This window comes from Hippocampus zosterae, chromosome 12 (genome assembly GCF_025434085.1).
Source record: "Hippocampus zosterae strain Florida chromosome 12, ASM2543408v3, whole genome shotgun sequence".
In the NCBI taxonomy this organism is placed as follows: domain Eukaryota; kingdom Metazoa; phylum Chordata; class Actinopteri; order Syngnathiformes; family Syngnathidae; genus Hippocampus; species Hippocampus zosterae.
In genome coordinates, this window is record NC_067462.1 from 18,881,447 (window position 1) to 18,894,757 (window position 13,311).

The following is a 13,311-nucleotide window of genomic DNA, read 5'->3' on the forward strand; positions in this document are numbered from 1 at the left end:
TAACAATTCCCTCTATTGAATCGGATTGATCAGATCTCAAAAGTCAAATTGAAACTCATCACTTTTATTTTTAAGTTAAAAAAATAAAACAGATTACAGATTTGTTTATGCATGGATGATAGATTCAGTTCCTTTTTTGTGTAGTGTACAAATAGCTTCTCATTTTTGTATTTCCTGTATCCGCTGTTGCTGTTGAAACAATGTAAATGTTGTTGGACAAAACAAGGTCATCTTATATTTATATTTATATTTTTTTATATTCCTGAATCTAATTTGTACCTGCCAGCATCTGAGAAGCGTTTTGGTGGGTGGGCCAACACGGCGCCATTGTGACACGCCGGCCACCCTTAATGTGAGACACTGGATTAAAAAAAAAAAATCAAAAAAACCCCCAAACAAACCTCTGGAACAATCAGTGTTATGGACATAATGCTTTAGCGGTTCAATTTCTGTCAAAAAATACCGATGATCGGTCACATTTAGCAGCTCTGTATAGCCAGCGCTGTGTCCTATAAGATAGAAACCGGGCGTCTCATGTATAAAAACTGTTCATCTTGCTGCTCTTCTTCATCATCAGAGCAGGAAGTTCCTTCAATGTGTGCACCCTCGGCGTCCCAAGTTTCTGGCAGCATCACGGAAATGCTGTCATGCTCCTGCAAATCAACGGTATCCGCATTCCGTTGGTCCAAAATGTTTTTCTGCTCTACCTCCACAAACCTACCCAAAATTAGAGAGTGGAGGTTAACATCTTGATCGTCCCCTTTTTCAACCTCCCAATTTTCCACCTCAATTGGATGTAACCTCTCAGCCGTAAAACTGGCTTGGTCTGAAACTGGACCGCAGTCTGAGTTCGAGAGATTGTCAGAAAGCGAGGCTGCGTTTGTGGATGAATGTTGGGATGCAGCATCCCAAATCCACGCTTGGGGCAAGGGACTAAAAACATCCACGGATGGAAACACAGAATTGGGGTTTGCAGTGTTGTTTGGAAGTGACGCTGGCTGAGACGTGACGGGAAGTGACAGAGCTGACGAGCACAATAAATCCGAGGCCAAACGCATTTTGTAACCACTTCCGTTTCCAGAAGAGCTTTCGGTATTCCAAAGATCTGATAATTGACAGTCCTTCTCTTCCCATGGGGAGTGGAGTGTTGGCATAATTAGGAGGGAAGACAGGGATGCATTGCGAGGCACAACAACCCAGACCTCTTTCGTGTGATGGATGGATGTCTAACACAAACAAAAAAGAGAGGAGGAAATGAGGAAAATTGATAATCATAAAATAAAAGACCACAAACTTTGTGACATTTGCAAATATCCAAACATTTTGCAACATTCAGGAGATTAACAGCTGCCAGGGCCTTGAAAAAAAAATCATCCAGAAGACATGAGCAATGCATTTATCAAAGTCAACTTTGGCGGTGAAACTCCAAAGTCAAAAAAAATTTGCAATTTGTGTGTAACGAACATCACACAAGGCATTAGCATTCAGTGTTGGATGAGATTGACAATAGATTAGCAATCTACCTCCATGAGTTTATTTGACTTTTTCTTTGGCCTTTTTCTCATCGGATGGTGAAGAGAGAAAGACAACGAACTGGAAACAGTGCGTGCAACGTGCGAAAAGTGGTAGCTGACCCATATGTGACAAACAGTAATGAGCAAAGAACAGAAAGTGCACCAGGAAGTGAGCTGCCACTAATCTTGAATAAGCGAGAAATTACTGTAAATGCAAAGATGGCAATGGCTAGTGATGAAAAATGCGGAAAGGGGCATGGCCTGGACGGGGCGACCAATCACAACAAACAAGACATCATACACGTCCAATTGCAGGGATGTTTACAATCGGAAGATAGAACGACTGATCGGGAGAGCTCGTGAAAACTCGACGATAAGGTACCTGACCCCCCCTAAAATTTTCTCAACGGATTTCGACGAAAAATTTAAGAAATAAAACGGCGGATTTACACGTATCCGCGGAAAATTGCCATCCCTGTAAATGAGATGGACAAATCATTTCAAACTACTATCAAGAAGGAGTGTGCATCTAATAAAATATGAGTCCACCTGTCTCGAGTCCATGTCGAGTCAGAGTCCCAACGGTCCGTGTGTCAAGTCACAGTCCACAAAGTCCAAGTCCAGATGAGATCAAGAGTAAACCTTCCGACAGAAGAATCCTATTTTCCCGATTATGCTCAACACTCTTCTAAGACGTCACGGACTTCACCATGTGTGCAGATAAAGAACCAAAACAACTTCAAAAACAAAGTTGCTTAGTTAACGGTGTTTGGTCTCGGGCGTGGGACGAGGAGGAGAAGCATTTTTGTGCTTGCACTGTTTTTTGAAGAGGTAGCTAATAACGGCAGATCTCAAATTTTATAACCCTGCTGTTGGCTGACATGACTGTAAGACGGCGACTGCATCCTAAAGGCACGGCAGGGTATTGAGGAGCTCAGGCTCCTTTGTGAGCTCCAGCAATTTGGAGATTGCGAGGAGGTGTGCCTAATACTTCTTCAGGTTTGTCCGTGCTTTTTTTTCACTGGAGCGTAACAACAAAGCTAATATCAAAGTATCTTTCTCATTTCACTCTGCAATCGCTCTTCCCCCATCTCTTCTCAGTGGCTACGCCGATGGCCGTCACAGCGGTGCTGTACCGGAACTGAAACATTTTCAACGGGGGTGGCACTGCATCATGAAACGTCGTATCGTCGGGGAGCCGTGACAAAGTCACACCATAAACGGTGCGGTGTGAAAAGGTCCTTCTTAATCAACCTCAATCTCAATCCTCTTATTTGGTGTTCAGCCTTATGAGTTATGGAGTTACGACATGTGAAGTATGGTTCCCATCTCACCTACCGGCTAACTTACCAGAACGGATGGCATACGAATGTTTCTCAGACAGAGGAATCCGGTATAGACGAGAAGGATCGCAATGACGATGGTGGCAATGGAAATAACACACAACACAGCTGAGGTCACAGATTCTAGAATGAGCATCAACAAAGGCTTGTGAGAGACATATTTTCTTTATGAACATGCAAAGCAAACAATAGAGATGCTGTCCAATGTCATTTATTCAATTAAAGGGATGGGGAAATATTTTGAGAGACCTCTCAGAGGTACTACTGAAATGCTCTCACACATTAACACAATGAAATCATTACGGATTTTCCCCCCTGTCAGATAGGTCATTGAAAGACTCACACAGGCACGCACAAATGAGTTAGGATCAGAAAGCCCGTTCCAGTCGTGCTTTTAAGTACTGCACATGAGAGCCATTTCATGAGAGCCTTTTTACTCGTTCTGTGTGTAAGAGGACGATACGAAATCCCTTCCGGTTTTTCCAAACTCAAACATGCGCTTCTCTCCGACACCCTTTTATCGTTTGCCCAAAAGCCTCCAAGTAGCGTAAGCACAGCAGAGATCATCAGAACCTTGTCAAATGCAACAGCAAGCAGACAGCTGACAACCATTTCAACATGCTGGAGCTTCACTTTGCATCGGACAAGGGGGCACACTGTCACAGAGAGTATTGTCAAGTCAAAAGGAGAGCCATTTACCTGAAGGATAACTCCCCGGAGTAACGGCGCAATGTTGCTGGCTATAGTTGGACTCCCTTGGGACGAGGGTGTCGGAGATTCGAACGGAGATGCAATAGCGCCTGCTGGGAGCCAGGTTCTTCAGAACAGTTCCATTCAGAGATTTGGTTTTCTGAAAAAACTGCACCCACCAACACAGACCACACACACACATTAGTGCAAGAAAAATCAGGGCTTTCGCCCACCCTTAATAGTAATTAATTAGCAAGTGAGGGAACAACAAGGTGGTTTGTAAGGTCATAAGATTTAGAGAGTGGCCCCATATTTAGCTAATCAACTAATTCACGTGTGTGTCTCCCACCACCCACGACACATGCAAGAGAAAGAAGTAACACCTCGTTTTCTCAACATTTTAAGTATACTAGTCGTCAACATTACCAGAGCTCTGCTTGGATCGCTGCTCTCGATCCTGAATTGGTAACTGAGTGAGTTGTAGAACTCCCACAGATGCTGCATTGGAGACAGAAGGTCCACACACAGATTTTTTCCACAAGGAGTCACAGCCACCACCGGCAGGTCCAGGTGAGCTGAATCACACAAGTTAAAGAGAAAGTCAAGCCTGAGTCACACTTTCGGGGACAGCGGTTACTACAGTGGACATCTTACAGTGTTATCAGGTTATAGGGTGCATGAAAGGGATCAACAATACAATGACTTTCATCATGAATTGCTCCCTTCCTAATTTCAGATTGTTGTCACACTTGAATGTTTCAGATCTTCATGCCACTTTTAATAGCTCACAAAGTCAGTACAAATGTTGTTTCTACATTATTTTATTGATTAAGGGGATAAAAAATCCAAACCCACCTGGCTCTATTTAGAAAAAAAGTGATTCATGCCCCTTGTAAAAACATGAGTTATCTTTGACTAACCACAATATTTGGAAAGCGGAGTTCAGTTATGCTGGCCACACCTAGCCCTGACCATTATCAGATTTGCTGAGTCAAGAAATCACAAAAATAATGTCAAAGTAGGGCACAAGAATGATAAAAGAAACATACGATTCCACAATCAAAAGAAATTCAGCAACAAATGAGAGCAGTTGGCAGAACCTTTGTTTTCATATGCCACAGTTTTGGGCTAATATTCAGACGCTCCCCCAGTTTGCAGTTCGAAAAATGTCTAGCTGTCTGCTCATGTGACTCGACCACTCATTTCCTGGAACTGAGCAGCCATTCACATCTGCAACTGTATTGAGGTTTGTCTGTTGTTGGTTGTTTTTTCTTGATAAGGCTTGTCATCACATCCAATTTTCTAGGTGTTTGTGCCCTGTGTCAGTGTTTCCTCTTTGTGTTCACTTCAGATTTTAGTCAAGACGTTGCTGTGGTAAGGTGTCGGAGTGAATCTCTCGCTTGCCGACTGTGGGAGACTTGTATTGCAATATTTTGTCCAATTTTCAACAAATTTAAATGTAAATTACAAACTCACAAACTTTCAAATATTTTTTTAATTTGTGATTGGGTCCAAAAGAACTCGACAGATTTGGGAGACAATTCATGGAGACAAAGAATTTCAAAACTTGAGACAATCTCAGACAGTTTTGATTTCTACGAAACAGGGGTTAATGTAATTTAACATAGAATATATTTTACCCCACCGAGGCTACGTAATGTTCATGGGGTTATTTCAGCAATGTGCCAGAAATGTAATGTTACAGAAGGTGACAAGTTACACATGCTATGGAAATGTTCGTGTTTGAAAGACTTTTGGGATTTTATATGATCCACAGATAAATCTTGGAAAAAAAAAATAGATGAACACATACGAAAGTTAATTGTTGTATTTTCTGTACTAGAAGGTGCTTCGGAGTATAAGGAGCACCTTCAATGAATGGCCTATTTCAAAGCTGTTTTTATAAATATGGCACACCACATTATCAAGCGCATAGATAGAATAAAAGCAAAAATAGTGGCTGCAGTTGCGTTATACATCCACTAGATGAAGCTACGCTAATGGAATAATTACAGTTCAATCAATAGCGCTTTATTTATATAGCGCCTCCACAACCGCTGCACCTGTAACAAAGCGCTTTTCAGAATATTTAAAATACTATGTCCAAGAAATCCGAATATTGATCCATATGAAGCTCCCACAGGATGCCGCATGAAGCACGAAAGAGAGACAGACAGACCACATCCAATAATAAGGCGCACTGTCGGCCTTTGAAGAAATTGAGAGGTATGCTTTATAGTGCAGAAAATAAGGTAAATGCAAAATTAAATGAAGTGTCACTAACTGTCTTTGATGGGCTGGAACCCAGGGTGGGTCGCTGGTCGAGAGGCTTGAGCTCGCCACTTAGCTGTAACCTGGGTTATGTAGACCTGCCTTGGATCAGAGAAGGCCTCTGTCATATTGCAAACCAGTTGGTACTGGACATGCTGACAGCCAGCCACTGGGACCCAGGCAGTTCCCCTACATGATGCAAAAACAGGAATGCATCTTGAGCAATGTGAGACATCAACATGCAACAATGCACACAAAAAAGCTTCTTCAATGGACCCCAAAATAGAGTATTACTTGCGTCCCTACATTTTCCGCTTGGGCCCCTCAAATTTTCAGGTCAGGGGCCACTGTGCTCCTCATAAGAAAAAGTCTACAGCCCTGGTTGTTCGCTCCCTGTAATTATCAGTTTCAGAGTTTTGTCTGCATTGCCAGCAGGAAATCGGATTTGTTTCCAGAGAGTGCTGGGTGCTACCAAGGCTAATCTTTGTTACCAACTCTTTTCATAACCTTTATGGATGTAATTTTAATGTGCAGTCGAGGCGTTGACGGGGCTGGGTGGTGCAAGGTTAGCTGATGAGATAAGAAAACAAGACCAGAAGACCTCACCAGATAGGCATCCAGGAGGCATCTTAATCAGATGATGAGAAGCGGCTCGACTTTGAGCTCTCCCGGATGGCCGAGGTTTTCACCTTATCTCTAAGGGAGAGCCCGGACACCCCGCGGAGAAAACTCATTTCGGCTGCTTGTATCTGGGATCTCGTTCTTTCGGTCACGACCCATAGCTTGTGACCATAGGTGAGGATTGGAACGTATATTGACCGGTAAATTGAGAGCTTTGTCCTTTGGCTCATCTCCTTCTTCACCACGACAGGCCGATACAAAGTTCGCATCACAGCAGACGCTGCACCGATTCGCCTGTCGATCTCTCGGTCCCTCCTGCCCTCACTCGTGAACAAGACCCCAAGATACTTAAACTCCTACACTTGGGGAAAGATCTCCTCGCCTACCCGGAGAGGGCACTCCATCCTTTTCTGACTGAGGACCATTGTTTCAGATTTGGAGGTGCTGATTTTCCCGATCCCAACCGCTTCACACTGGCTGCGAAACGCTTCAGTGAGAGTTGGAGAACCGTGCTTGAAGGAGCCAACATTAGCAAATCATCTGCAAAAAGCAGAGATGTAAAACTGAGGCCAACAAACCGGACCCCCTCAATGCCTCGGCTGCTCCTAGAAACGCTGTCCATAAAGGTTATGAACAGAATCGGTGACAAAGGGGGAGCCTTGGCGGAGTCCAACCCTCACTGGAAACAATTTTTAACACTTTATGGTAAACTGCTATGATGGCAAAAGTTTTGGCTCTACAACTAACAATTCCAAACGTTTGACTGGTTACGGTCGAACTTGAAGGTGCCACAATATTCACAAGAATTGTCTCCTTGGAATAAAGCTGGGATGTATGTCATTGAACTAAAATAATTCATAAAAATCAACAATGAAGAAACTCACACATCTGTAGTGATACCGATTTGGTAGTAAATATCCATAGGTGTGCCTGGTCCAGGTGCCCATGTTAGCATATGAATGAAATTAATTGAGATGATTCGCACGTTGACTGGTTGGGGAAGTTCACTGGAAGCTGAAAAACAAACACAAACGACTTTGTAATCTATTGCATGTGTTCCTGATCTCTTTTCAAGTGATGCCAATGACTGCACAGCTCCTTGTTTCAACTCTGCTTTGTCAATCAGCAAATGAAAAAAACATTTCATTGATGCATTAATCCATGGTAACTATGTGTGGCAACCGGTTGAGTCAAAATCCGGAATAATCCAGTGATTTTGTTTGTGACAGTTGCCAATACAGCTAAATTGGACGGTCACTAAACGTAACATCGAAATTATTTTATCCTTCACAATACAATATTAATCTATTCTTTAATTATACAAATTTAGCATTGAAAAATGTAATGTGGAATTAAATCCTGATCAATTGTAAGACTGTGGACAATCGAGTGACCACTCATTGTCAATGGTTTCAGGTTCCTTCGTTATGGTTATTTTGAAATTTAATCAATGTTAACCTCTTCGTTCGCAACGATATCATTGCCACACTACTGCATCTCTCGGATAAATATATTGAGGAAGTGTGTCAGACAAGAACTAAACTATTTGAAAGGTGATACTCATAACAATGTGGAGTACACACCTGAGAGAACACGGGAAAGTGACGTCAGCGCCCAAAAGACAAATATCATCTCAGCACGCTGTTTCCTGGTCGCCTTTCTGGTTCTTGGTGTACCACTCTCTAGACTCTTTCACTTTCTGAATGATTTTGAGACGGTGTCTTGTTGAGGTAAACCACATTATGTCATGAAAATCAACAGACTTACTGTACTTTCGACTGCTTTGGATGAAAATACCCCATTACACAGCTCAACAAGAACCCAAGACAATGACAAAAAAATAATACTTCCAACTGTTACCATAGGACTGATTAGACATAAGATAACACGAAATAATTAAACAAGCTTACGTTAAGTAAAATAAAATAATAGACATTGCAGCTACCTTCAGTGGAAAACATTCCACATACTGTACTATTTTGCCCGGGACCTTCACACCTAAGCTTGAAGTACCGGTAGTCGTACAATCGCTGCATTTACAGACCTGCTGTACAAGGAAAACTTGCATACAATTTGTCAAAAAAAGATGCAGTATACACTTTACAGATGATGCCAAACTATAGAGGGTTATGTTTGGGGGGATTATTAAATGAGGTGTACAGGAATACACATTAGCGGCAATAACTACATTGTATTGGGATAGTGGAATTTTTAAGAGGTCTGATTACTCTGTTGTTTCCTGAAGGCACCAGATAGGAAATCACATGATCGCGTTTGTGTTGAAACGTAGAGACAAGAGTATCTTTGAGCACGTTGGTTAGCTGCTGCAATATGCCAGCGTGTCCGCCATATTGGATGTGCCATATCTTCCTATGAACTAACGGATTGGACTTGCTCAAAAGCCTTTTAGTAAACTGCTTTAAGTTAATGCCGCTCATTAAACCATTCCCAAATAGTTTGAAAGATATAGGCACCATCGCAGAATTTGACAACGTATGTGACTTCTACTCTAACGATTATGTTTTATGAATCTTCACTCATCAGCAGCGGGCCGTGCATTTCAACCATCGGCCTTCAGTGACGTCACATACATACACAATATAGGCTCGTCAAGCAACACTTAATTTCAGGAGCATTTAAAACCATCAAGTATGCATTCACAATTAAGAGCAGGTGTTGGGATTGTATGATTGCCTTTTACGACTGAGCCAGTCGGGGGCAATATAGCTCTACTTTTGTTTCATAGTGAGTGACGTGCGGCCCTATAAAAGGGACGCGCCTTTTTCTCTCCACCTGTTCAATAAAAACACGCCGATACATGGCTGATGGAAACACCTCACTCAACTTGTCATTCTTGGATGTTAGACAGAAGGATGCCAATCTGCACGTGCTGTGAAGCGATTGCTAACAGCAGGAAACTAAATTTACAGATATTATCGAAAATAAAAAGATGGTTTAAAAATACTAAATAAAATGCCACCCAAATTACGCTGTGTGATCTTAAACAAGTCTGTCCAATAAATTGCGCAGTGTCACAGTTTAATATAAGACACCAACCAAACAATAACAAAAAACAATCTTTGAAAATAAACAGATCATTTGCATTTTGAGAATCGGCTATACAACAGCAAATAACTGAAAATGTTGAGCAGCGGTGATTGAATGAACTTTTGTGCATGAAAGTGACTGCAATGCGCCATTATAAATTGCAAGTGAGCAGATTTATTTGATACATTTTTGTATCTGTCATTCTATCTCAAATACCGCATCTGACCCCTCTGTCCATGTTCCATGTTCAGCTGTACTAAATTCTTTTGATACGGTGTCCTTGGCGCTTTTGGAGGATGTAGTTCGCCAGACGAAGCCATCTGGCTCCCCTTACGACTCGCTTCCCCCACGCTTCTTTCAGGAGGTTCTCCCGAGTGTTGGTGCATCGGTCTTGGATATCATCAACAGCAGCCTTTCTTCTGGTGTAGTTCCCCAACAGTTTAAACATGCTGTGGTCCAACCCTTGATCAAGAAACCTGGTCTTGATCCAGATGTGCTGTCAAGTTACAGGCCCATTTCCAAACTGCCTTTCATTTCCAAAATTCTGGAAAAAGTGGTGCACATGCAGTTGAAACTTTTCTTGGATGAACATAACATCTTGGAGGTCTTCCAGTAAGGTTTCAAGACGATGCACAGCACGGAGTCAGCCCTGTTACGCGTTTCTAATGACATCCTCCTGGCAAAAGACTCTGGAGACCACGTGTGTCTGATTTTATTGGACTTAACTGCAGCATTTGATACAGTGGATCACAGTATTCTGCTGACTCGTTTGCAGCACTTGGTGGGCATTGGCGGCAGTGCTCTTGAGTGGTTTAGGTCCTATCTAGCTGACAGGACCTTTTGTGTCAGCCTTGGCTGCTCTGAGTCACGCACTGCTCCCCTGTCATGTGGTGTTCCACAGGGCTCAATTCTGGGGCCTTTGCTGTTCTCGCTGTATCTGCTCCCATTGGGTTCCATCTTAAGGAAACATGGTATTCCCTTCCACTGCTATGCAGATGACTGCCAGATCTATGTCCCACTGAGCAAGAAAGACACCTTCTCATTAAGGCCACTCCTATCCTGTCTGGAAGAAATCAAAACCTGGATGGCACAAAATTTCTTGAAATTCAACGAAAAGAAGACAGAGGTGATATTGTTTGGTCCCAGTGGCCCTTGTACATTCCGTCCTCTAGACTTGGGCCCCCTGTCTCCTTATCTGAAATCAACGGTCTCAAACTTGGGCCTTAAACTGGACAGTGATTTCAAACTCGATCGGCAAATTGGTGCCGTTGTTAAATCAAGCTTCTTTCACCTTAGACAGCTGGCCAAAATAAAACCTCTCCTATCACATGAACACTTTGAGACAGTAATTCATGCCTTTGTCACATCCCGGCTGGATTACTGCAATGCCTTGTACTTTGGAGTCAGCCAGTCCTCCATTAAGCGCCTTCAGCTGGTCCAGAATGCTGCTGCTCGCCTCTTGACTGGTACTCGTAAGAGGGAGCATATAACTCCCACTCTGGCATCCCTTCACTGGCTCCCCATTCATTTTAGAGTTATTTTCAAGATCCTCCTCTTTGTTTTCAAATCTCTGAATAATCTCGCGCCACCTTACCTCTCTGAGCTCATCCGCCCCTACACACCTGCCCGGCGCCTCAGGTCTGTGGACCAGTCTTTGTTAGAGGTACCAAGAGCTAAACTGAGGCTCAGAGGGGATCGAGCCTTTTCTGTTGCGGGTCCCTCTCTCTGGAATGACCTCCCACTGAACATTCGGCAAGCCTCCTCGCTGCCCATCTTTAAACCCCTCCTCAAAACTCACTTGTATTCTTTGGCGTTCGACTCAGCATGATTTGTCCTTGATTTTACTGCTTGGTGCTTTCCACCGCCTTTATTACCGATTCGTTTTACTGTTTATTGTATATGTTAAATCGCTCCATGTACAGCACTTTGTATGCAGCGATGGCTCTTCGAAAGTGCTCTATAAATACTGTTGACTTGACTTGACTTGTTGACTTATTTCGTTACCATTAATTTAATCCTAACTAAATAAAATGACAAGAAGAAATGTAAAATAAAATTCATTTACTCACCAATTTGGTGCCTGTTCACTGAGCTGCAGATCTACGCAAGTGTCCCCAAACGTTTTTAAATGCACCGTAGCTTGTAAGCGCCCAGCTGTGCTCTGATGTTTCCTTGCTGCCTTGGTAAAACAATCCAGTGTGGCTCTAAACACCAAATCGGTCAATTGCAAGCAATAGGCATTCCCAGCAGTACAATTTGCAGTGTTTCTCAGAGGCTGTGAGCCACGGGTACCGTTCATAATTGCTAGTCTGAAAATGACGGACAAACCCTTTTCCTTGCTGGGACAGGCTAGCTAGCGCAGGAGTTGGGCGACCTCTTTGCACAATATCCAGCTTTTCGTGGAAGGTCCGTCTTGAAAATTGTGTGGAAAGTAGTTCTGTAACCAGATCAACATCTTCTTCGGCCATTTTGGGTTAAAATACAGTGACAGCTCCCTCTAGCAGGCGCTAATCAATTCACCGAACTCACACGTCCAGTCTCGACGTAAGCCCTTCTAGCTGGCCCTGGTCCGCAGACTCGGGATCTGATTGGCTATTTCAAGCTGACTGTGACCGTTCACTTACAGCGCGCAGGGGCCTGCTCTGTTTAATCTGAAGGCCCAAGCAAGTTTAATTTACCTGGCAACACAAGCTAGTTGAAATATGATTGGTTAAAAACTCTACCATAATAAATAAGTTATTTATCGAGTGGATTTCAATATTATTTAAAAGAACATTGAAAGCCACTCAACTAAGTGGAAATAATGTGACATAAGGAATACAGAGAATAATTTTGTTTACATATTTATGAAAATAAAATAACAAATTAAATTTGTTACTCTCAGAAAAGTTTATTAATTTTATTAAATTTACTTTTCTGAGAATGTTTAGGCCAGCAGAGAAGGCCTTGCTGGCCCTGACGGAACGCTACTGCTCCTCATACAGTGCAAGTCAAAAGTTTAGAAACACCTTCAATTCAACATTTTCTCCCCCATCCATCTATCCATCAAATGTTCTCAGCTGCTTACCCCCACAAGGGTCACGGACATACTGGAGCTTATCCCAGCTGTCTTCAGGCAGTAGGCAGGGTACACCCTCAAGTGTCAGCGAACCGATCAAAGCACCATATTTCATTTAATGAGCTTTATATTGTATCATGACATGCAGGTCTGGAAGAACAGTTTCATTATTATTATTATTAGTAGTAGTAGTAGCAGTACTAGTAGTATTTATTTATTTATTATTACTATTTTTTGGGGCAAGTTCAGCTTCAAACTGTCAAGTACACGTACACTCTGTTGATGTCAAGTCATCTGAGTCTGTTGGCATGTCTGTGTGTAGCAAACTTTGCTTTGTGGCTGCGAACATGTCATCATTCTGTTGTCTTGCTCGTTACTGTGGCCTGTATAGAAAGTCAGCCATCACATTTTCCAGATTTGGTCACATCATATTCCATAAATAGGATTGAAAGTGTGATGCTGAGGGGTGGCCCAGTGGTCAAAAGCAGTTAGCCCGTCGACTTCACAGTGCAGAGGTACCGGGTTCAATTCCAACTCCGGTCTCCCTGTGTGGAGTTTGCATGTTCTCCCTGGGCCTGCGTGGGTTTTCTCTGGGTACTCCAGTTTCCTCCCACATTTCAAAAACATTCGTGGCAGGCTGATTAACCACTCAATGTTGAGAGGGAAGAAATTTCATCTGTGCTGTATGATACATGTTGCACATACAGTACATTTGACAATAAAGTTTTATCCAATCCAATGGAAAATTGTCCCTAGGTGCGAGTGT

The 13,311-nt window shown here is 42.7% G+C and overlaps 1 protein-coding gene across 1 annotated transcript; it reads right to left on the bottom strand.

The window, feature by feature from the left end:
* Positions 1 to 48: 48 nt before the first annotated feature.
* On the bottom strand, positions 49 to 8,874 carry crfb2 (cytokine receptor family member b2). Its single transcript, XM_052083028.1, has 7 exons — positions 8,023 to 8,874; positions 7,324 to 7,453; positions 5,832 to 6,007; positions 3,974 to 4,122; positions 3,557 to 3,716; positions 2,865 to 2,980; positions 49 to 1,226 (listed from the first exon to the last, which is right to left on the bottom strand). The coding sequence occupies exons 1-7, from the start codon at positions 8,069 to 8,071 to the stop codon at positions 510 to 512; spliced, it is 1,497 nt and encodes a 498-aa protein (XP_051938988.1). The 5' UTR covers positions 8,072 to 8,874; the 3' UTR covers positions 49 to 509.
* Positions 8,875 to 13,311: the final 4,437 nt, after the last annotated feature.